The sequence below is a fragment of the Canis aureus genome, chromosome 32 (assembly GCF_053574225.1).
Source record: "Canis aureus isolate CA01 chromosome 32, VMU_Caureus_v.1.0, whole genome shotgun sequence".
Taxonomy (NCBI): Eukaryota; Metazoa; Chordata; class Mammalia; order Carnivora; family Canidae; genus Canis; species Canis aureus.
The window spans coordinates 34,866,395-34,888,627 of record NC_135642.1 but is presented as its reverse complement, the minus strand read 5'-3'; the positions used below and the strand labels follow the sequence as shown (position 1 = coordinate 34,888,627).

Sequence of the window (22,233 nt, the reverse complement as noted above, 5' to 3'; positions counted from 1 at the left end):
TTTTTATGAGAATAAGAAGAAAGGGAAGATCCTGGAGGTTGGTTTGATTGCTGAAAATTTGTAAAAAGATTTTAAAGAATAGAAGATATACTTTGTCTAGGACTGGTTCTGGCCATCGGAATGTTTAGAAAGAAGAATGCATAATCTAACCTCACTATGCTGATTTGCTTACCCTTGTCAATAATGGATCATTGTTTCAGGCTTCTGTGGAATAGTCTACATGATATATGTACAGTTGACCCTTGAACGACACCAGTTTGAACTGTGTGGGTCTATTATATGTAGATTTTTAAAGTACAGTAGTGTAAATGTATTTTCTCTTATGATTTTCTTAATAACATTTTCTTTTCTCTATCTTACCTTATTGTAAGAATACAGTATGCAATACATATACAAAATACATGTTGATTGACAGCTATTGATAAGGTTTTGGGTCAATAGTAGGAGTTACATTTTGAGGGATCGGGGTACTGGGGTGGCTCAGTAGTTGAGCATCTGCCTTTCGCTCAGATTGTGACCCCAGGGTCCTGGGATTGAGTCCCACATCAGGTTCCTTGTAGGAAGCCTGCTTCTCCCTCTGCTTATATCTCTGCCAATCTCTCTGTGTCTCTCACAAATAATAAAAGATCTTAAAAAAAAAAAGTTTTGAGGGGCCAAAGTCATATGCAGATTTTCAACTCCACTGAGGGCTGATACCTCTAATCCCCACATTATTCAAGGGTCAACTAGTAGCAAGAGATCTGAGATAAGGAGTTTCAGGTCCTACTGTGCTACAGATGAGCTGTGCTGTTTTGGACAAGTCAAATTTGCCTTTCTAACATTTTAATTTCCTCATCAACAAAATGGTAAGATTGAACCAAAAGACTTTTAAGATCTTTTTAAAAAATTCTGTGAGCCTTGGGGCACCTAGGTGGCTCAGTTGGTTAACCATCTGACTCTTGATTTCAGCTCAGGTCATGGTCTCGGGGTTGAGAGATCAAGTTCTTCATTGGACTCTGCTCTTGGTGCAGGGTCTGCTTGAGAATTCTCTCTTCCTCCCCCTTTGTCCCTCCCCTGCTCAAGTGCACGCGCGCTCTCTCTCTCTCTCATAAATTTTTTTAAAAATTGAAATGTTAAAAAAAATTTGAAGTGTTTAACATTAATCAAATGACAGAACTATAAATCTTGTCTACTTGTCAAGAACAATGATATTTTAAATCAGTGGATCTCATTTTTTATTATATATTTCTGTAGCTGAATTTTAGATTGTCTTATGTAAACATTTTTAATCACCCCATTGAGTACTATTTCTTTTTTTAAGTTTTTATTTAATCAATGAGTACTATTTCAGATAGCTTGTGTATGGCTAAGAAATCGAGAAGAAAAATGAGATATTGTATGTTTGAGAGAAATTTGGGGGGAAGATTCCAATGGAAGCAACAAGTTATTTTAGATACTAGCTAACAAATGCTTATGATAATTTTTATTTTTTTATTTTTTTATTTATTTATTTTTTAAGATTTTATTTATCTATTCAAGACAGAGAGAGAGGCAGAGACACAGGCAGAGGGAGAAGCAGGCTCCATGCAGGGAGCCCGACGTGGGACTCAATCCCGGGTCACCAGGAACATACCCCAGGCCGAAGGTGGCGCCAAACCGCTGGGCCATTGGGGCTGCCCACTTATAATTTAAAGAGGAAGTAAGAACTTTTGAGATGTGGGAGTGGTATGCATATGGGAAATTAATTTAAATAAAAAAAGATGGTGCAAGAGACAAAATTTAAAAGCAGACTTCCCTTCACTCTAGACTGGTATGCATTATATGTTTATATTTCATATATAGTGCTGGATATGAACAGATTTTCATTACAGGATTAGTAGTTGATATTTGTTGTTCCCATTAGTTTATATGGAAGCTAATATAAAGTGGTAAATCTTATAGGTTCTTTATGTTAAAGTAAATAGCATTAAAAATTCTCCAGATACCATTTCTTCATCCCTCTCCCTTTTTTTAAGGTTTTATTTTTAAGTAATTTCTACACCCAACATGAGGCTCGAACTCACAACCCCAAGACCAAAAGTCAAGCTCTCCCAACTGAGCCAGCCAGGCTTACCTCCTTACCCTTTTTAACCATTTCCTACTTTTCTCCCTCCATTTCTCCACTTCTTAACTTTTATTCCTTTTATGCTTTCTCCCTTCATCTTTTTTATTCCTTTTCTTGCCATATCTCTTTGTTTACTTTTCTTTCTTTTCTATTTTACTCTTATTTTTGGTCATTTGTTCTTTTTCTTACTGCTAATTGCCTCATATTCATCAGCCAGTTTAAATTCTCCCATTTACCTATTAACTTTTTTTTCTCTATCAAAGCCTGTGTTCACTAGTTAACACTTAGATCTCCCCAGGGAATTGCTTCCTTGTCTTCCATTCTTGAAGTATGGTATAGTAGAACTTCAAATTAAAAGCCATGAGAGGTGAGTCATAAATTGGACAAGCTGTTTAATTTTAAATCTCAATTTCTTCAATTATAAAAAGAAGAGTGGCAAATAAATCTCCAAGGATCTTTCCTGGCTTTAAAATCCTATGATCCGGGATCCCTGGGTGGCGCAGCGGTTTGGCGCCTGCCTTTGGCCCAGGGCGCGATCCTGGAGACCCGGGATCGAATCCCACGTCGGGCTCCCGGTGCATGGAGCCTGCTTCTCCCTCTGCCTGTGTCTCTGTGCCTCTCTCTCTCTCTGTGACTATCATAAATAAATAAAAATTTAAAATAAAATAAAATAAAATAAAAATAAAATCCTATGATTCTGTGGTGTCCTAACTTTCCCATTTTTTTCTACTGTGCTGACCTCATTCATCTAATAAATATTTACAAACCTATCATGTGTTTATAACTGCTATAATTTATATGAGAGAATCAAAAGAAATAAAGGGAAGAGTTCCTTCCTTTGAATTGTTTATAGTCTATCTGGAGAGACAAGAGGTATCTGTATCTTAACATGCAGTAATTTCCAATCTGTTCCTTTTCTTTCCAGACTAGATCCATATTCCCAAGGGAATACTAGCTACTTTAGTTCCAATCTAATTTTTGGATGAGGGGCAAGGTTGCCCCTGAATACAGTAAAAGACTCTTTTTTATCTTCTCATACATCTGAGAATTCCTGTTGTAGTTGTCATGTAGCACTATTTTACATTGTCTACTTGATTCTAGACTAGAATTTATCTATGATACAAAAATTTGTCTTAAAACTAGGGGGATTAGTCTTGATTGTGCTTTAGTAGATGACCACTCTGTCTTTCTTATACTTTTTTGTACGTTCATATGTCTGTGCATTTGTATGTTTGTGTAATTATGTTCAAAGAAAATGTTCCAGATGGCTTAGTAAATGTGACCAACAAGTCTTTCTACACCATCTATACTTACACTCTATTCTTTGGTTTGTTTCTGTACCTACTTTGTAAGGGGATATTGCTTTTCAAGACATTATCTTTTCCTTTCATAGGCTACGTGAACACTCTGGTAAAAACATACCACTCCAGTAGGGATTAGGGACAGTGGTTGGGGGCACCAAAAGGGAAGTGGACATACTTATAAAGGTCTACATTAGGAATCCTTGTGATAGAATTGTTCTGTATCTTGACCTTGATGATGAGTACATGAAGCCGTGCGTGTGATAAAACTGCATAGAACTAAATACGCTATGCCCATACACACACACACACGAATACAAGTCAAACTGGGGAAATCAAAACAAAGTAGGTAAACTCATTAATGCACTATCCAAACTGTGATATTGTACTATAGTTTTGTAAGATGTTGTCATTGGGAGAAACTGGGTAAAAGGTTGCCAGATCTTTATGGTTTCTTTCAACTGAATGTGAATTCATAATTATCTGAAAATAAAAGACTTGATTAAAAATAATACGAATTTACAATAGTCTTTGCTGAAAGATCATTTAATATATGTAATTGCAGGAAGTACATTAACATAATCACACTGGCTATGAATTCTGTAAAGTTGCAGGATACAAAATCAGTATAACAATCGTGTTGTAAATTTCCATACACCAATAATGAACTATCAGAGAAATTAAGAAAACAAATCCATTTACAATTACACTGAAAAGAATAAAATACCTAGGAATAAATTTAACCAAGGAGGTGAAAGGCCTGTACCCTAAAAACTCTAAGGCATTGATGAAAGAAATTGAAGAAGACACAAATAAATGGAAACATATTCTATGGATTGAAAGAATTAATATTGTTAAAATATTCATAATACCCAAAGCTATCTACAGATTCTGTGCAATCTCTATCAAGGTTCCAGTGGCATTTTTTATAGAAATAGAACAATCTCAAAATTTGTATGGAACCACAGAAGACCCTGAGTAGCCAAAGCAATCTTGAGAAAGAACAACAAAGCTGGAGGCATCACATTTCCTGATTTCAAACTGAATTACAAAGCCTGAGTAATCAAAACAATATGATATTGCCATAAAAACAGACCCATAAATCAATGTAATAGAATAGAGAGCCCAGAAATAAATTTATGCTTACATAATTAAATTAATCATAGTTAATTAATCTAAGGAGGTGAGAACATACAGTGGGAAATGGACAGTCTCTTCAATAAATGGTGTTGGGCATATTGGATAGCCACGTGTAAAAGAATGAAACTGGATCACAATTTTTCACCATTAACAAAAATTAACTCAAAATAGATTAAAGACTCAAGCATAAGACTTGAAACCATAAAACTTCTTTTTTTTTTTTTATTTATTTATGATAGTCACACAGAGAGAGAGAGAGGCAGAGACAGAAGCAGGCTCTATGCACCGGAGCCCAACGTGGGATTTGATCCCGGGTCTCCAGGATTGCGTCCTGGGCCAAAGGCAGGCGCCAAACCACTGCGCCACCCAGGGATCCCCCATAAAACTTCTTGAAGAAAACTTAGTAACCTCCTAGTCATTGGTCTTGGTGGTGATTTTTGGAATTTGACAACAAAAGTGAAGGCAACAACAGCAAAAATAAACAAGTTGGGACTACATCAAACTAAAAAGCTGTTCACAGCAAATGAACCAATTAACAAAATGAAAAGACAACTTACCAAATGAGAGAAAATATTTGTGAATTATAAATCTGACAGGGGGTTAAGTATCCAAAATGAATAAAATGTTTGTTTAACTCAATAGGAAAAAGCTAAACAATCCAGTAAAAAAAATGGGCAGAGGATCTGAATAGACATTGTTTTCCAAAGAAGACATACAGATGGCCAACAAGTACATGAAGAGATGCTCAACATCTCTAAATCAAATGAAATGAAAATCAAAACCACAGTGAGATCACCTCACACCTATTAGAAGTGCTGTTATCAAGTGACAATAAATAATATGTGTTGGCAAGGATGTGGAGAAAAGGGAACCCTCCTCATGTACTGTTGGTGGAAATGTAAATTGGCACAGCTACTGTGGAAAACAGTATGGAAGTTCCCCCCCAAAATTAAAAATAGAACTACATTCTATACATTCTAGCAATTCCACTTCTGAGTATTTACAGAAAATAAACCACCAATTCAAAAAGATCTATGCATCCACCCCCATTCTCATTATGGCATTGTTTATGGTAGCCAAGATATGGAAGCAACCTAACTCCATCAATAGGTGAGTGGATGAAGAAGGGGTGTGTGTGTGTGTGTGTGTGTGTGTGTACATACATATACACATATATAATGGAATATTACCCATAAAAAGAATGAAATCTTCCTTTTTTAAAAAAAATTTCATTAATTTATTCATGAGGGACACAGAGAGAGAGGTAGAGACACAGGCAGAGGGAGAAGCAGGCTCCATGCAGGGAGCCCAATGTGGGACTCCATCCCAGGTCTCCAGGACCACAACCTGGGCCGAAGGTGGCACTGAAGTGCTGAGCCACCTGGGCTGCCCTGAAATCTTCCTATTTGTGACAACATGAATGGGCGTTGCAGGCATCTAAGTTAAAGAAGTCAGAGAAAAATACACGATTTCACTTATATGTAGTATCTAAAAAAACAAGAATTTCTAATTTTCCTAATTTCATTAATTTCTAGTTTAATATCATGGTTGTAAAAGATACTTGATATGATTGTAATCCTCTTTAATTTATTAAGACTTAATATAAGGGAAGGGAGAAGAAATGTGTGGGAAATATCAGAAAGGGAGACGGAACATAAAGACTCCTAACTCTGGGAAACGAACTACGGGTGGTGGAAGGGGGAGGAGGGCAGGGGGTGGGGGTGAATGGGTGACGGGCACTGAGGGGGGGGGCACTTGACAGGATGAGCACTGGGTGTTATTCTGTATGTTGGCAAATTGAACACCAATAAAAAATAAATTTATTATAAAAAAAACTTATTAAGACTTATTTTATAGGCTAGCCTATGATTTTGGAAAATGTTGCATGTGTACTTGAATGTGTATTCTCTTGCTTTTGGATAGAATGTTCTGTAAATATCTGTTAAGTCCATCTGATGTAATGTATCATTTAAAGCTTATGTTTTGGGACACCTGGGTTGCTCAGCAGTTGAGCATCTGCCTTTGGCTTGGTGTGTGATCCCCAGGGTCCTGGGATCGAGTCCCACATCGGGCTCCCTGCATGGAGCCTGCTTCTTCCTCTGCCTGTGTCTCTGCCTCTCTCTCTGTGTGTCTCTCATGAATAAATAAATAAAATCTAAAAAAAAAAAAGGGATCCCTGGGTGGCTCAGCGGTTTCGTGCCTGCCTTTGGCCCAGGGCACGATCCTGGAGTCCCGGGATCAAGTCCCACATCAGGCTCCCTGCATGGAGCCTGCTTCTCCCTCTGCCTGTGTCTCTGCCTCTCTCTTCCCCTATGTCTATTATGAATAAATAAATAAAATCTTTAAAAATAAATAAATAAATAATAAAAAATAAAAAAGCTGATGTTTCTCTATTGGTTTTCTATCAGGATGATCTGTGAGTTGATGTGAGTGGGGTATTAGGGTTCCCTACTGTCTTTCTATTGCTGTCTGTTTCTCCTTTTAGGTCTGTTAAGTTTTGCTTTAATATTATTAATATTTATTAATTTAATATTATTAAAAAATAATTTAGGTGCTCCTATGTTGGGTACATAAATATTTATAAGTGTTATATCCTTGGGGTACCTGGGTGGCTCAATAGGTTAAGCATCCAACTCTTGATTTCAGGACAGGACATGATATTAGGGTCCTGGGATCAGGCCTGACATCAGGCTCTGCACTCAGTGGAGAGTCTCCTTGTCCCTCTGCCCTTCTCCCCTCTCATGCTCACTCTCTCTCTCAAATAAATAAATAAAATCTTCAAAAAATTTTATATCCTCTTGTCGAATCGACCCCTTTATCATTATGTAATGCCCTTCTTTGTTATTATAGTTTATAGTCTATATTGTCTAATATAGATATAGCTATTCTAGCTTTCTCTTGGCTTCCATTTTTATGGAATATCTTTTTCTATCTCTTCACTTTTTTTCCCATCCCTCAGTTTCTGTTTCTTCTCTTTCTCTCTCTCTTTTTTTTAATTCCAGAGGGGGAGAGAGAGAGAGAGAGCACGTGTGTAAGAGTGTGTGCATGAGCATTAGGGGGAGAGGAGAGTAGCAGAGGGAGAGAAACAAGAAGGCCCCGTGCTCAAGGCTTGATCTCGGGACCCTGAAATCATGACCCAAGCTGAAACTAAGAGTCAAACACTCAACAGACTGAGATATCCAGGCATCCCCATCCCTTCACTTTCAGCCTGTGTGTGCCCTTACATCTAAAGTGTATCTCTTTTAGACAGCATATAGATGGGTCTTTTTTTAATCCATTCAACTACTCTGTCTTTTGATTGGAGAATTTAGTCCATTTACATTTAAAATAATTACTGATGGATATGTGCTTACTGACATTTTGTTCATTGTTTTCTATTTTTGTAGTTCTCTTTTCCTTCTAGTTCTCTTCTTTTGTGGTTTGATGACTTTTTTTTAAGGTTTATTTATTTTAGAGAGAGAGAGAGTGAATAGGAGTGAGGGCGTGAGAGGGACAGAGGGAGAAAGAAAGAGAATCTTAAGCAGACTCTCTACTAAGGAGCTTGATACAGGGCTCAGTCTCATGACCCTAAGATCATTACCTGAGCCAAAATCAAGATTTGGATGCTTAACCAATTGAGCCACCCAGGTGCCTCTGATGACTTTCTATAGTGATATGGTTATATTCCTTTCTGCTTATCCTTTGTGTATTTAATACAGGTTTTTGCTTTGTGGTTACCTGGAGGCTTACATATAATACCCCATACTTCTAACAGTCTGTTTTAAGTTGATAACAACTAAAGTTTGATCCTGTGCTAAAGCCCAGTATTTATACTCTCCTCTCCACATTTTATGTTTTTGATGTTACATTTCATATCTTTTTATTTTGCTTTGATATCTGAATCAATTATTTTTACTATGTCTTTTAACCTTCATATTAGCTTTATAAGTTATTAATCTACTACCTTTACTATATGTTTAGTTTTCCAGGGAGACATATTCCTTTTTTTTTTTTTTTTTGACATATTCTTTCATACATGTTCCTGTTACTAATTAAAGTTCCCTTAACTTTTCTTATAAGGCCAATATAATGGTGATGAACTCCTTAGCTTTTACTTGTGGGGAAACTTTATCCTTCAATTCTGAATTACAGTTTTTCTGGGTAGAGTATCCTTGGTTTTATGTTTTTTTTTCTTTCAGCACTTTGAATGTCATGTCACTCCCTTCTAGCTTGCAAAGTTGGTACTGAGAAATCTGCTGGTAGTCTTATGGGGGATTTCTTGTACATAAAAAGCTGTTTTCCTCTTGCTTTTATATGTTGCCCTTGACTTTAACTTTTGACATTTCAGTTACAATGTGTCTTGATGTGGGTCTCTCTGGGTTTCTCTTATTTGGAGCTGGCTAGATTTCCTGAATCTAAATGTTTTCTTCCTTCCCCAAGTTAGGGAAATTTTCTGCCATTATTTCTTCAAATGAGATTTCTACATCTTTCTCTCTTTATCCTTCTGAGAGTCCTGTAATGTGAATGGTAGTTCATTTAGTGTTGTCCCATAAGTCACACTGTCTCTTTGCTACCTTCTAGCAATAAGGTTTTAGAAATAGTTGAAAAATATGTATGCCACTCTATATTTACTAACTGAAATTTCTCAGTGAGTCTGAGGTGGAGTGGTATCTTAATTTTTAAGACACATATATGCATTCTGACCATTTTTAGCAGTTTAAAACATAACAAGATTGTGCCTATATTATTTCTTATTCATTGTTTTTACCCTGCATTCCATTCTAAGACACTATCAAATTTTGACTTAAATAATTTTGACCCTTTCTCCCCTTTCTCTTCTACTTCCCACAAACACACCCATGTTAAGCATCACCAGTTTAGGTAAATCTGATGTCTGTTGCTATTATTTCCCTCTTATTAGTAGATACTCTTGTGTTGGTCTTGAGCTACAGTTTCTTCCTCTTGATGTGCTTGTGATTACTGTGCTTCAATTTGCTTTCCTGCAAAAACTTTTGACACTTAATGAAACTTGCATGCATACATATGTATGTGTGTGTGTTCAGCATTATAGAGATAACATAAATTGATGCGATACAGTTGGACTGGCTATACTTTAAGACTTTGTCAGTGGCATCATCTTTTCATTTGATATTTAAAATTACTCATTACTACAACTTACTGAACTACTCAATTTTAAGAAAATATGGTGATGGCATATTGAATCCCATAATATAAATTGCTTATTATCTTGATCAGAGGAGCTGGGTTCCTTGATGATATCCCAACCATGTCTTACTAAACAGTTGTTCTGATGCTATTTAAATGGTATTTTAAATCAGTAATAATAGGAGAACACAGTCAGAAATCTCTTTGACCTCAGCCATAGCAACTTCTTACTAGGCATGTCACCACAGGCAAGGGAAACAAAAGTAAAAATGATTAGGACTTCATCAAGATAAACAGCTTCTGCATAGCAAAGGAAACAGTCAACAAAACCAAAGGCAGCCTACAGAATGGGAGAAGATATTTGCAAGTGACATATCTGATAAAGGGTTATGTTAGTATCCAAAATCTATAAAGAACTGATCAAATTCAACACCCCAAAAACAAATAATCCAGCTAAGAAATGGGCAGAAGACATGAATAGACATTTTTCCAAAGAAGAGATCCAGATAGCTAACAGACACATGAAAAGATGCTCCACATCACTCATCATCAGGGCAATACAAATCAAAACCATGATGAGATAACATCTTACACCTGTCAGGATTGCTAAAATTAACAACACAAGAAACAACAGGTGTTGATGAAGATGCAGAGAAAGGAGAACCCCTTTGTATTGTTGGTGGGAATGCAAACTGGTGCAGCCACTCTGGAGAACAGTATCGAGGTTCCTCCAAATGTTAAAAATAGAACTACCCTATGATCCAGCGACTGTATTACTAGGTATTTACCCAAAGAATATGAAAATACAGATTTGAAGGGATACATGCACCTTGATGTTTACAGCAGCATTATCAACAATAGCCAAACTATGGAAAGAGCCCATATGTCCATCAACTGAGAATGGATAAGAAGATATGGTATATGTATACAATGGGATATTACTCAGCCATCAAAAAGAATAAAATCTTGCTATTTGCAAGGATGTGGATGGAGCTAGAGTATATTATGCTAAGTGAATAAGTCAGAGAAAGGCAAGTACCATATGATCTCACTCATATGTGGAATTTAAGAAAGAATAGATGAACATATGGGAAGGGGGGAGAGGAAAACAAGCTCTAAGAGACTCGTAATGGTAGAGAACAAGATAGGGTTAATGGAGAGAAGTGGTAGGGGATGAGCTAGACGGGTGATGGGTATTAAGGAGGGTACTGTTATCATGAACAGTGGGTGTTGTAAGTAAGTGATGAATCACCAAATTCTATTCCAGAAACCAATATTGCACTATATGTTAACTACCTAAAATTTAAATTAATAATAAAATCTGTGATAAAGGGAAAATACTTTTATGTGTTGACTTCTTTAAAACTTATATAAATGGAAATTACTTGCATCCATATTTAAATTGTCAAATGTGTGTATTTTTCTGTAGAACTGAAATACCACATCATGCCCCATTTTTTCCCTCATACTTCTTGTTTTTGTACACCTTTACTCTTTTGTGCCATTATTTTTTTATTTTTCTCTCTGTTATTCTCCCCATTATCTGCTGTTTTTTTTTTTTTTTTTAATATGTAGGTATTCTTAAATATGTTCAAGGAAGAACAGTGTTTTGGTTGAAAATGACTTATTGGGTCTTGTCTTGGGTCTTAAGCATATGAAAACAATATATACAGTCATTTTCTTTGAAAATTATTGTTAAGTATCTACAAGCATCTTAGGGGAAATATTTCACTGGAATTAATTTAAGTTCAATTTTTATTCTTTCCACACAGTATTTCTCAAACTCTGAGGCTTGTAGAATTCAGAAATTAAGACCTGGCATCATTTTCAGGGAAAGACCTTCAGTAATGTGTAAGTAGTTTTTTCATTTTGATTTGTTTCTATTAGTTGTTTTCTCTGTGAAACACTGAAAGGTTAATTTACCAGCTCTTAAAAGAATTTGGCATATATTCACCACATAATGATTACGAATAACAAGTGATACAATATAGCTTTATTGAAAGATGTCTTAAGATACACCCTGGGTCGGGACACCTGGGTGGCTCAGCGGTTGGGTGTCTGTCTGCATTTGGCTCAGGGTGTGATCCCCGGATCTGGGATCAAGTCCCATATGGGGCTCCCTGCGTGGAGCCTGCTTCTCCCTCTGCCTGTGTCTCTGCTTCCTTCTCTCTCATGAATAAATAAATAAAATCTTAAAAAAAAAAAAAAGATGTACCCTGAGTCACTATTATTGACCATTAGTAGAGGCAACATCCTCAAATGTAAAAAATACTGGACTGAGTCCTTGCCTTGTCTGGTGCTAACTAGCTACATATCTTTAAGTGAATTACCTTCTGTGTTTTAGTTTCTTTAAAATGAGGGATTAGATTAGGATTAGTAATAAAATCCTTTCCCCTCAAAATGTCTGTTATTCCCAGCTTGATTTTTTTTTCTTTTTATAAAAATTCAAAGGTTAGTAATCATCCAAAAGGGAGCTCTCAAATTACATAGTTTTGTGTGTGTTGGTTTTTTTCTTGGAAATAGATATTGAGAGAGGAGGTGAGCCCAAATTAGACAAGAAATTTGCCCCACCATAGTCCATTATTCTGGGTTACTAAAGCTTGTTTTTTTTTTTAAAAAAAGTCACATTTGCTTTGGGTAAGTTGAACCTTTTGAAAAGGAGGTCACCCAGTGCACATGATGAGATGAGCACTGAGTGTTATACTGTATTTTGGGAAATTGAATTTAATAAAAATAAAATAAAATTTTTTGAAAATCATGAAAAGAATCTTCAGTAAAATATTAATTAAAAATAAAAGGTCACCCTACTGTTAAATATGATATGCAAATAAGATTTCTTTCCTTTCAAAATTCCGTAGAATACTAATGCTGAAGGGGTCCAACTTTCAAGGAGATGGGGGAAAAGGACAATAAAGTAGGGGTCACATCTATGCATGGGGCTTTTGGTGGAGGGAATGGTAGGGAAACTGGACAGATTGAAGTCCAGCACTTGGAATCTGGAAGGGTGATAGGAGAAAAGAGGACTAGAGGTGGGATAAAAATATAGACAGAGATGTGAGAAAGTAGAGCTAGAAAGAAAAACTCCTTGAAGGCAGAGGCTATGGCTATCATCAATATTGTCTATCACTAGCTCCTAGAATAGTGTCAGATCTTTGTAAGTATTTATGAAAAATACATTGAATGAATGAATCACTCAATAAATTTCTAATTTTGCCTAAGGCTCTGATGGTTTTAATTACTGGTTTCTAGACTCAAATCATCTGGGTTATCTATATCTGCTCTATATTCAACAACTACAGACAGTATTAAGGTAATTGAGGTTCAGAAAATTCATTCTGAATTACCGAAAAAAGACCTATGCTTGAGGGTTATAAAGTGGACTATTAATTCATTTAACAAGTATATTTTTAAGCACTTGTCTATCATACTTTCAATACTAGCTGGGAATGGAAAAATGGAGTAGTGGTTATAGTGTATAGTTCTATCTGATGGAATATTATATAACCACTCAGTATAATTATGAAGAGTATAACAGTTTAGAAGATTGCTTACTAAATAAGTATACAAATATTTATATTCTATTTAGTAATTGTTCGTGAGGACTAGAAGGATGTTATCTGTTCTCAAGACTAGGAAACATTGTCAAACATAAATCAGATTTATTATTGGGAATGGAGAAATTTCTTTTATGTTCTGTTATTTTGTACAATTCATAAAGTTTAAATGAAAATCCAAATAAACTTAAGTTTAAAACAAATATGATGAATATGTACTGGCAGAAGAGGCAATAGTGTTTGTCAAAGAGGAAGAGAGCAAAACTAAATTTGTAGGATGGGTTGGGAAAAAAATGAAAGATGAAGTTTAGAAAAGATGGAAATGAGAGTCTGTGGTAGAGGATGGCTAGATTACATTTTTAACTGTGGAGTTACTTTTTTAAAAAAGAAAATTTCTTTCAGCTTACTTACTCAAGTGAACTGGAGTGAGGGATAGTCAAACTAATCCATTGTGTTATCGACCATTTTCACATACAGGTCTTGAGTTTGTGACTATTTATCATTCTCTATCGGAAAGACTATTGATCCTTTTACCATTTCAAATTTTCCAAAAATTTGACTTTGCAAAACTTCTATGCTCAGATTTTTGTTTTTCATCTACCTTTAAAGTGTTACCTTTCTGCTCTTGTCTTTTCTTGTACGTAGAGTTAGCCTAGCTAGAAAATACTTAACTACTTTGATGTACTGGATAGAAGAAATACAAAAGAATCTGAATTGATTGGGTAGATATTGAAAGGGAGAAAAACAAACCAGTCTCCATTAGTTTGTGAATGAGCAAGAGCTTTCTTATAACAATTTCTTAATTTAGTTCTCATAAACCTTTTAGGAATAGCGAGCACCTCCTTGTTTTCTATTCTTAAGGAAAATAGATATAATTTGAAGTGAAATACTAGCCAAGCAAGAATGTCAAATTTTAAAATACCTATAAACATTTTATAAGCTAACTTCTTAAGTTATCTATATCATGTTGAACAAAGAAAAAATGAAAAACAATAGTTGGTTAATAATGTAGTATTATTCTTAGCCAGCTTGGGTAAAGCTTGTGTCAGCGTTTTCCATTACTGTGATTATTTACAGAACTGTTGAATCAACTGCTTGTGTTGTATGGCCCCCAGTTTAAATGAATTCAAAGACATTTATTTACAAAAAGAAAAGAAATTTACCTATGTACCTCCTAATTGTTTAGGGGCTTTTGCTCTCCTGTAAACCAAAAGTCCAAGTTTTGTATGCGACTAGGGATGTTTTCTTCAAATGTTTTTTCCAAGGAATTGTTGGTAGTTCTTGCCAACACAAGGCATTTTGTCTTAATATATACGTAGTATTTTTCACAAGGATTGTAATTTTCACACTTTGGTGGAAGTCTCTTGGCTAAATGGAATTGTTAGAAAATACTGTTTTTCATTTGTATCAAAGATTTTCAGTATTTTCTTTACCTTGTAATTTTTAACAATGTCTTCCTCCTAGCTTCTAAACCTCAAACGTATTTTAAAAACAGTTGATTTATAATAAAAAGTAGAGGTGCATTTTCAGTATTATAGACTTTTCTGAGTGAATTAAAGGGCATTTAGATCTTGCAAGAAGTCACCTGGAATGTTGCCAGCTATGTTCTTGGCATTACATACATGGTCAGCAGTGCCTTAAAGCATTTTGTTTATCTTCCTAACCACTCTCCGCCTTCAAGTGATTAAATGGGAAACAACGACATCAAGGCAAGAGAACTGGAGAAATAGGTAATTTACTTTTTTGTCAATAAATGTAAGAAGATTTTATTACCACTTTAAAATTATTTTCTTATATGTATTGATGAAGAACAATAATTTATTCCTCTTTAGTAGTTATTTACTGTACTCAGTTCTGAATGAGATCAAATCATTAAAATTTATGAATCAGGAAGATGTAACAAAATGAATTTTTCATATAAATTTCTCCCAAATATTTGCTTATTAGTATAATAGCTGCTTATTTCCAACAGCTAAGGTAGCAACTTTCAAAAGAACTCATTAAATATATATATGTTTTCATGATAGTACTACTCTTTTTCTCTTCTTTCTGCATAGCAATACATAAAACTACATGGTATGTGATAGTGACTATATGTTGTCATTTAATTAACATAAAGTTAAAGGGGCACCTGGCTGGCTCATTTGGAAGAGAATGCAACACTTGACCTGGGGGTTGTGATTCAATCACTGTGTTGGGTGTAGAGATTACTTTAAAAATAAATAAATAAACTTAAATAACATGAAGTTAGAGTCTGGGAAAAAGAAAATTTAAATAATCCTTATTATAATGAAAGGAAAGTGGTTTACCAAGGTATTTTTAAGATTTGTGTCTATCAAGAGCTTATAGCTTCAAATTCATGCACACATAAAAGCAAATAAATATATGTAGAGGCTTGGTTATATTAACTTTTTTTTTTTTTTTATTAACTTTTGACCTAGCAATTCTACTTTAATAAATTTTTTTCTGAAGAAATAATAAGAGTTGTAGCTATAGGTTTATGTTCAAGATTACTCATCATAGCATTTAAAAATATTAGCAAAAGAAGTAAAAATGAGGGATCCCTGGGTGGCGCAGAGGTTTGGCGCCTGCCTTTGGCCCAGGGCACGATCCTGGAGACCCGGGATCGAATCCCACATCGGGCTCCCTGCATGGAGCCTGCTTCTCCCTCTGCCTGTGTCTCTGCCTCTCTCTCTCTGTGTGTGTGTGACTATCATGAATAAATAAATAAAATCTTTAAAAAAAAAAAAAGAAGTAAAAATGATCAACAATAGCAAATAAACCAGTAATGTTATGTTCATAAAATACTACGCAACCATTAAAAAAATATTTTCAAAGATTATGTAATGAAATGAAAAAAAAGTTATATACAAAAGTGCTTTAAAAAATGGTGCTTTTGTTCTCTTTTTAGAAATGGATACATGATTATTGGAGTAAAACTACTTGCTTTTTGTGGACTACCTGTTATATGTAGTCAACTGAGAGTGAGGACTCTGTTTCACAGAGTCTTCTCAGGAAGACAGCTTATTTATTACTTTCTCTTTCCTGTCAGGCTAGGGGCCATTTCTGAAAAGTTTAAGCACCCCCCCCCTTTTTCCAGAAATCTTATGTGTAAGGAAGTTGCTAATTCTGAAAACTCATTAGATTAGCAATAAAGTTCTATGTTTTGGGATTATGATGAAAATAGTGATAATTATAAACAAGTATACTCCATAAAAATTTGTTTGCCCTCAGTTACTTTATACTCTACAAAGGTTATTTATTTTATTTTATTTTATTATTTTTTTTAAAGGTTATTTATTTTAAACTAGCATTTTCTAAAGCATGTTTGAGGGTTTTTTTCTAGCCCTTAAGGGGGAAAATAGGGTTCATTATTCAAAGAGACTTGGGAAATCCTGGGCTAAGCAAAGTTAACAGGTGCCTTTATCAAAGGACTGCTGAGGCTTTTCATATTTATATAGTTTATTATAAATCTGTAAAAGAGGCATGTAGTGTATATATCTAATTTATTTGTCCTCTTTTGCCTTTATTAGAACTAGGTTTAACAGGAGACATATGTTGGAAAATACCTGTTTTATATTAAACTTTTTTCCTATAAGCAATGACAGTACTGTGGAGGATATATTCTCCTAGTTAAAGAAACAAAGTTTAAATGACACCTGAATGAGATTTTGCTGTTAAAGTATTTACAAATACATAGTGGATTCTACTTTGTGTATTTTTCTTTGAATTTGTTATAAGTATGCATTACTATTATAATTGCTGCCCTATTTTTATTATTTGAAGTTCCTCTGTTTTATCTGCTGAGACTCATTGGGGCTGGGTTTTTCTTTGTATGTTTTTGTAGTTTTGGAATAGAAGGTCATCATCGGCAAGGGTTTTATCTGTGGAAAAACCTGATGATGTTCCTTCTAGAGCTGTTTTGTATTTGTTTCCCCCGGGGCATCATTAGCCTGGGAACACAGTTGTTAATATCTGTTTGGAGCTTCTTGGGACTATACAGATGGCTTAAAGTCAAACCTCATATGCAAGTATGAGTAGGTCTGTTACTATGCATTCACAGAGAATTTTTACCCCCTCCAAAGTTGGGCCCAGATTGAGGCAAACTATTAATCTCCCTGTACCAGTGGATGGATTTTTTAAACCCACTCTTTAACTGGAGATGTAGTCCTTTGAGGCTGTTGTTTTGATACAGATACATATCTCAGTTCTAATTCCCTATCTTATGTGGTCCCAGAGCCTTGTCTCTTGTCCCTGTAATGTCTTTTAAAACACAAACCCTTGATTACTGAGGAGGTCCACAAAGCCTGACCCATTATCAGCTTACACATGGCACTCTGGTCTTTGGTTTGTGGCCTGGGGAATTTCATTTTTATAGGTTAGTCTGTGCATTTACAAACAGGTGTTTCGTTGTTGTTTTTGTTGTCTACTTAGGAATCCGGGCTTCCACGTTGTAAAAAATTGAAATTTATGCATTACTTTTATATTCAAAAAATAATGTTAAATATATTCCCATTTTTAAAAAAACCATACATTTTACATATCAAAATGAAATGTATAACAGTACTGTTTATCAGAAAAGTAGTGTTCTTCAGTTTTTCTTTAAAAAAAAAGAAATTACTTTATTAAATACCTAAATTTCTACAGTTTTTCATTCTTATTTATGTGCAAACCACTTTTATTTATTTGACGTATTAGAGGAGAATACTAGTCTTTCACTTTCTTTTTAGATGTAACCTTCTGTAATGGAAGATGATTGAAGATAAGGGTCCTCGTGTTGCTGACTACTTTGTTGTAGCAGGATTAACTGATGTTTCAAAGCCTCTTGAAGAAGAAATTCACTTCAATGATGCCTGTCATAAAGTAGCTAAACCAAAAGAACCTATCACAGATGTTTCGGTGATTATTAAATCTCTTGGGGAAGAAGTGCCACGGGATTATATATGTATTGATGTTACCCCAACTGGATTGTCGGCTGATCTCAATAATGGAAGTCTTGTGGGGCCACAGATTTACCTTTGCTACAGAAGAGGAAGAGATAAGCCTCCACTTACAGATCTGGGGTAGGTATTTAAAAATTGTGCCATTAATCAAAATAATATGCCTTGTAGATTTTGAAGTCTATTGTTCAATTTGTTCATTAATAGATACATGGCAGCTTTAGAAAAATAGACACATTTTTAGAATGCTGTGTTCTCTTTCTGTGTTCCTTATACCATTTGAGTGTCCCTTTGTCCTATGGATTCCCCGCAGTTTTTTCTTGTCAGAGTTTCTTTCTGTTAAATGTAGGGGAAAGATGTGGAAAACTTCTACAGAAAAATACCAGGAGGGCAGCCCAGGTGGCTCAGCAGTTTAGCGCCGCCTTTGGCCCAGGTCGTGATCCTGGAGACCTGAGATGGAGTCCTGCGTCAGGCTCCCTGCATGGAGCCTGTTTCTCCCTGTGCCTGTGTCTCTGCCTCTTTCTCTCGCTCTGTGTCTCTCATGAATGAATAAATAAAATCTTAAAAAAAAAAAAAAAAGTACCAGGAAACTAGAGTATTATCCTAACCACAGGAATTTTAATCATTTAAAAAGTACTAGAAAAGGATGGCTTTTGAGCGTCAGTCACATTGTAGAGAGATGCTTAAGGCTGTATGCACCAAACAAGGATTTGGGATAAATTAGTGCTTTACTTAGGATACTATATTGAACTTAGGGCTCTTTTTTTTCTATAACAGCTTTATTGAGATAGAATTCAAATACCATAGAGTTCAACAATTTAAAGTGTACAATCCGGTAGTTTTTAGTATGTATAGAGTTGTGCAACCATCACCACAGTAAATTATAGAACATTTTTATTATGCCAGAAAGAAACCTGGTACTCATTTTAGTTGCTCTCCAGTTCTGTCTAACCTCCTCAGCTCTAGGCAATGCTTATTCTACTTTCTGTCTCTATGAATTGCCTGTCCTGGAGATTTTATATAAATAGAATCATATTCTAAGGCAAAAAAAAAAAGAATACTTTATGTTCCTGGCTTCTTAACATTGTATTTTCCAGGTTGATTCATGTTATAGTATGTGTCAGTACTTTATTCCTTTACATGACTGAATAATGTTCCACTGTTTATTTATTTATTTATGCAGTTTATCTATTCATCAGTTTGATGGACATGTGAGTTGTTTTCACTTTTTGGCTATTATGAAAAATGCTACTGGAAATAATCATATATAAATTTTTGTAGGGACATATGTTTTCATTTCTCTGTATATATACTTAGGAGTGCAGTTCCTGGGTCATATGATAATTCTAGGTTTAATCTTTTGAGGAACTGCATGACTGTCTTCCAGAATAACCACACTACTTTGCAATCCTGCCGGCAGTGTATGAAAGTTCCAATTTCTCCACCTCTTTGCCAACATTTTATATTGTCATTTTGATTATAGCTTTCCTAGTGGTAGGTCATTGTGGTCTTGATTTGCATTCACTTGATGGTTAATGATATTGAACATCTTTTCATGTACTTGTTGGCCATCTGTAAATCTTTTGAGAAAGGTCTATTTAGAATCGTTTACCCATTTTTTAATTGACATGTCTTTTTACTGTTGAGCTTTTAAGAGTTCTTTACATATTCTAGATGCAAGTCCCTTATCAGATATATGATTTACAAGTGTTTTCCACCATTCTGTGGGTTGTCTTTTCACTTTCTTTATGGTATCCTTTGAAGCTGAAAGGTTTTTAATTTTGATCATGTCTGATCTATTTTTTCTTTTGTTGCTTGTGTTTTGGCATCATATCTAAGAAGGTTTTTACTAATCCAAAGTCATGGGGATTTACACCTAAGTTTTTATCTAAGAGTTTCATAGATTCAGCCTTTACATTTAGGTCTTTGATCTATTTTGAGTTAATTTTTATATATAATTGAGGGAGGGGTTCATCCTCACTATTTTGCTTATGAATATCCAGTTGTCCTAGCACCATCTGTTGAGAATATTCTTTCCCGATTTTCAAAAACTTAATAAGCCATAGATATATAGGTTTATTTCTGGATTTTCAATTCTGTTTTGTCTACATGTCTTATCTTTGTGCCAGTACTATACCGTTTTGATTACTATAGCTTTTTAGTAATTTTTTATATTACACATTAAGTGTGAGTCTTCCAACTTTATTCTTTTTTAAGATAATTTTGGCTATTCTGGGTCCCTTGAATTTCCATATGAATTTTAGGACCAGCTCATTCATTTTTTTTTTTTTGATTGTCTATCAGATTTTTTTGTGATTTAAATTCAGCTAATTAACATATAGTGTACTATTAGTTTCAGAGGTAGAGTTTAGTGATTCATCAGTTGCATATCACACCCAGTGCTCATTATATCATATGCCCTCCTTAATGCCCATCCTCCTACTCACCTCCCTTCCAGCAACCCTCAGTTTGTTCTCTATAGTTAAGAGTCTCTTATAGAAAATCTATGAGATTAGGTAATGTTTGAAAAGAAAATCTATTCAAAAGATTAGGTAATTTGCTCCTGTGACCACTGATCATTGTCAGAATTATAACTTGTGGATGAAATGAAAGGAATGTTGCAGATTCTTGTTAGGGTACTGGAGTTTCCTAGTTTAGAGATGAGGAATTTTCCAAGTATAGGAAGGATTCTCTAATAAGAAAGGACTTAAACTGGAATGAATAAATTAACCACTCTTATAAATATCCCCCTTGTTTGTCATTGTGGAGGATAGGGCAACATTTTTAAGAGCCTTTGAAAAGCTCAGTTTAGTTAGACAAGAAAAGTTTCTAACAGTATAAAAATAAAAAATAGTTACACAAGTTATATATATATATATAACAGCACAATACCTGACGAATGAAACAATTATGTCTTTTTATGTCTTTTTTTAAAAGATTTTTATTTATTTATTTATTCCTGAGAGACACAGAGAGAGAGAGAGGCAGAGACACAGGCAGAGGGAGAAGCAGGCTCCATGCAAGGAGCCTGACATGGGACTCCATCCCGGGTCTCCAGGATCACACCTGGGCTGAAGGTGGCACTAAACAGCTGGGCCACCAGGCTGCCCAACAATTATGTATTAAATGTATTTATATTCCATATCTTTAAGAAATTTGAGGCAATAAATGGTGATTTTTTTGTTGTTTTGTGTTGTATTTTTGTTTTCTTGTTTTCAATTGGGCGTCTGTTTTCCAGGCACTATTTTGGAGGCCTTATATATACTCTCATCTAACACTCTCAAGATCCTGTGGGTTAGAATTTTAATTTTTTTTAAAGACTTTATTTATTTAAAAAAAGAAAGACTTTATTTATTTGACAGAAAGAGAGCAAGAGAGCACAAGCAATGGGAGAAGCAGAGGAAGAAGGAGAAGCAGGCTCCCCCCGAGCAGGGAGCCTCATATGGGGTTCAATCCCAGGACCCCAGGATCATGACCTGAACCAAAGGCAGAACTCCAAACCAACTGAGCCACCCAGGCACCCCTGGATTTTTAAATGTTATGGCTGATTAGTACAAGGCTCAGAGAGATTAAATATCTGCCTAATACAGCTAGTAACAGGTAGTAGAAATTTGAATTGAGATGTGTCTAACTTCTCTCTGTGACAATGCCTTTTTTTAAAGATTCAAAACAAAACAAAACAAAAGCAAATCAAAAAGAGGAGGAATAAGCATTTAACCTAACATTAGGATAAACAGAGTTGCTATGATTAAGTATGAAATTTAGCTTTAAATTTTTGAAATAAAATGTTGAAAGAAAAATTTAAGTTTGCTGACAGCCATGACAAAAAGGGAAATTAAAAGTTATATTAGAAATAATTTGACCAATTTTTGACACTTAATTTTATCTGAAAAAATGGATTTTATTAAGGGAAGTATTGGCTGATGTTGAGGATATTGCCTGTTATAACAATTTTTATAGCAAATGCAGAAACACACTTAATATAGTTGAGCTTTAAATTTTTTTGTCCATGCCAAGGACTTAGCAGTAAAGTACAAATCAGTGAATGCTCTAAGGGAACAGACTAATAT

General features: G+C 34.9%; 1 protein-coding gene across 7 annotated transcripts in view; it reads left to right on the top strand.

The window, feature by feature from the left end:
- Positions 1-22,233, top strand: part of DENND4A (DENN domain containing 4A) — a 139,425-nt gene that overhangs the window by 37,411 nt on the left and 79,781 nt on the right. For all 7 annotated transcript variants that reach the window (XM_077881536.1, XM_077881541.1, XM_077881538.1 and 4 more), the window contains exons 2-3: positions 11,442-11,520; positions 17,954-18,286. In XM_077881536.1, the coding sequence (XP_077737662.1) occupies positions 17,976-18,286 (311 nt within the window). In that variant the 5' untranslated portion in view covers positions 11,442-11,520; positions 17,954-17,975. The remainder of the gene's footprint in view (positions 1-11,441; positions 11,521-17,953; positions 18,287-22,233) is intronic.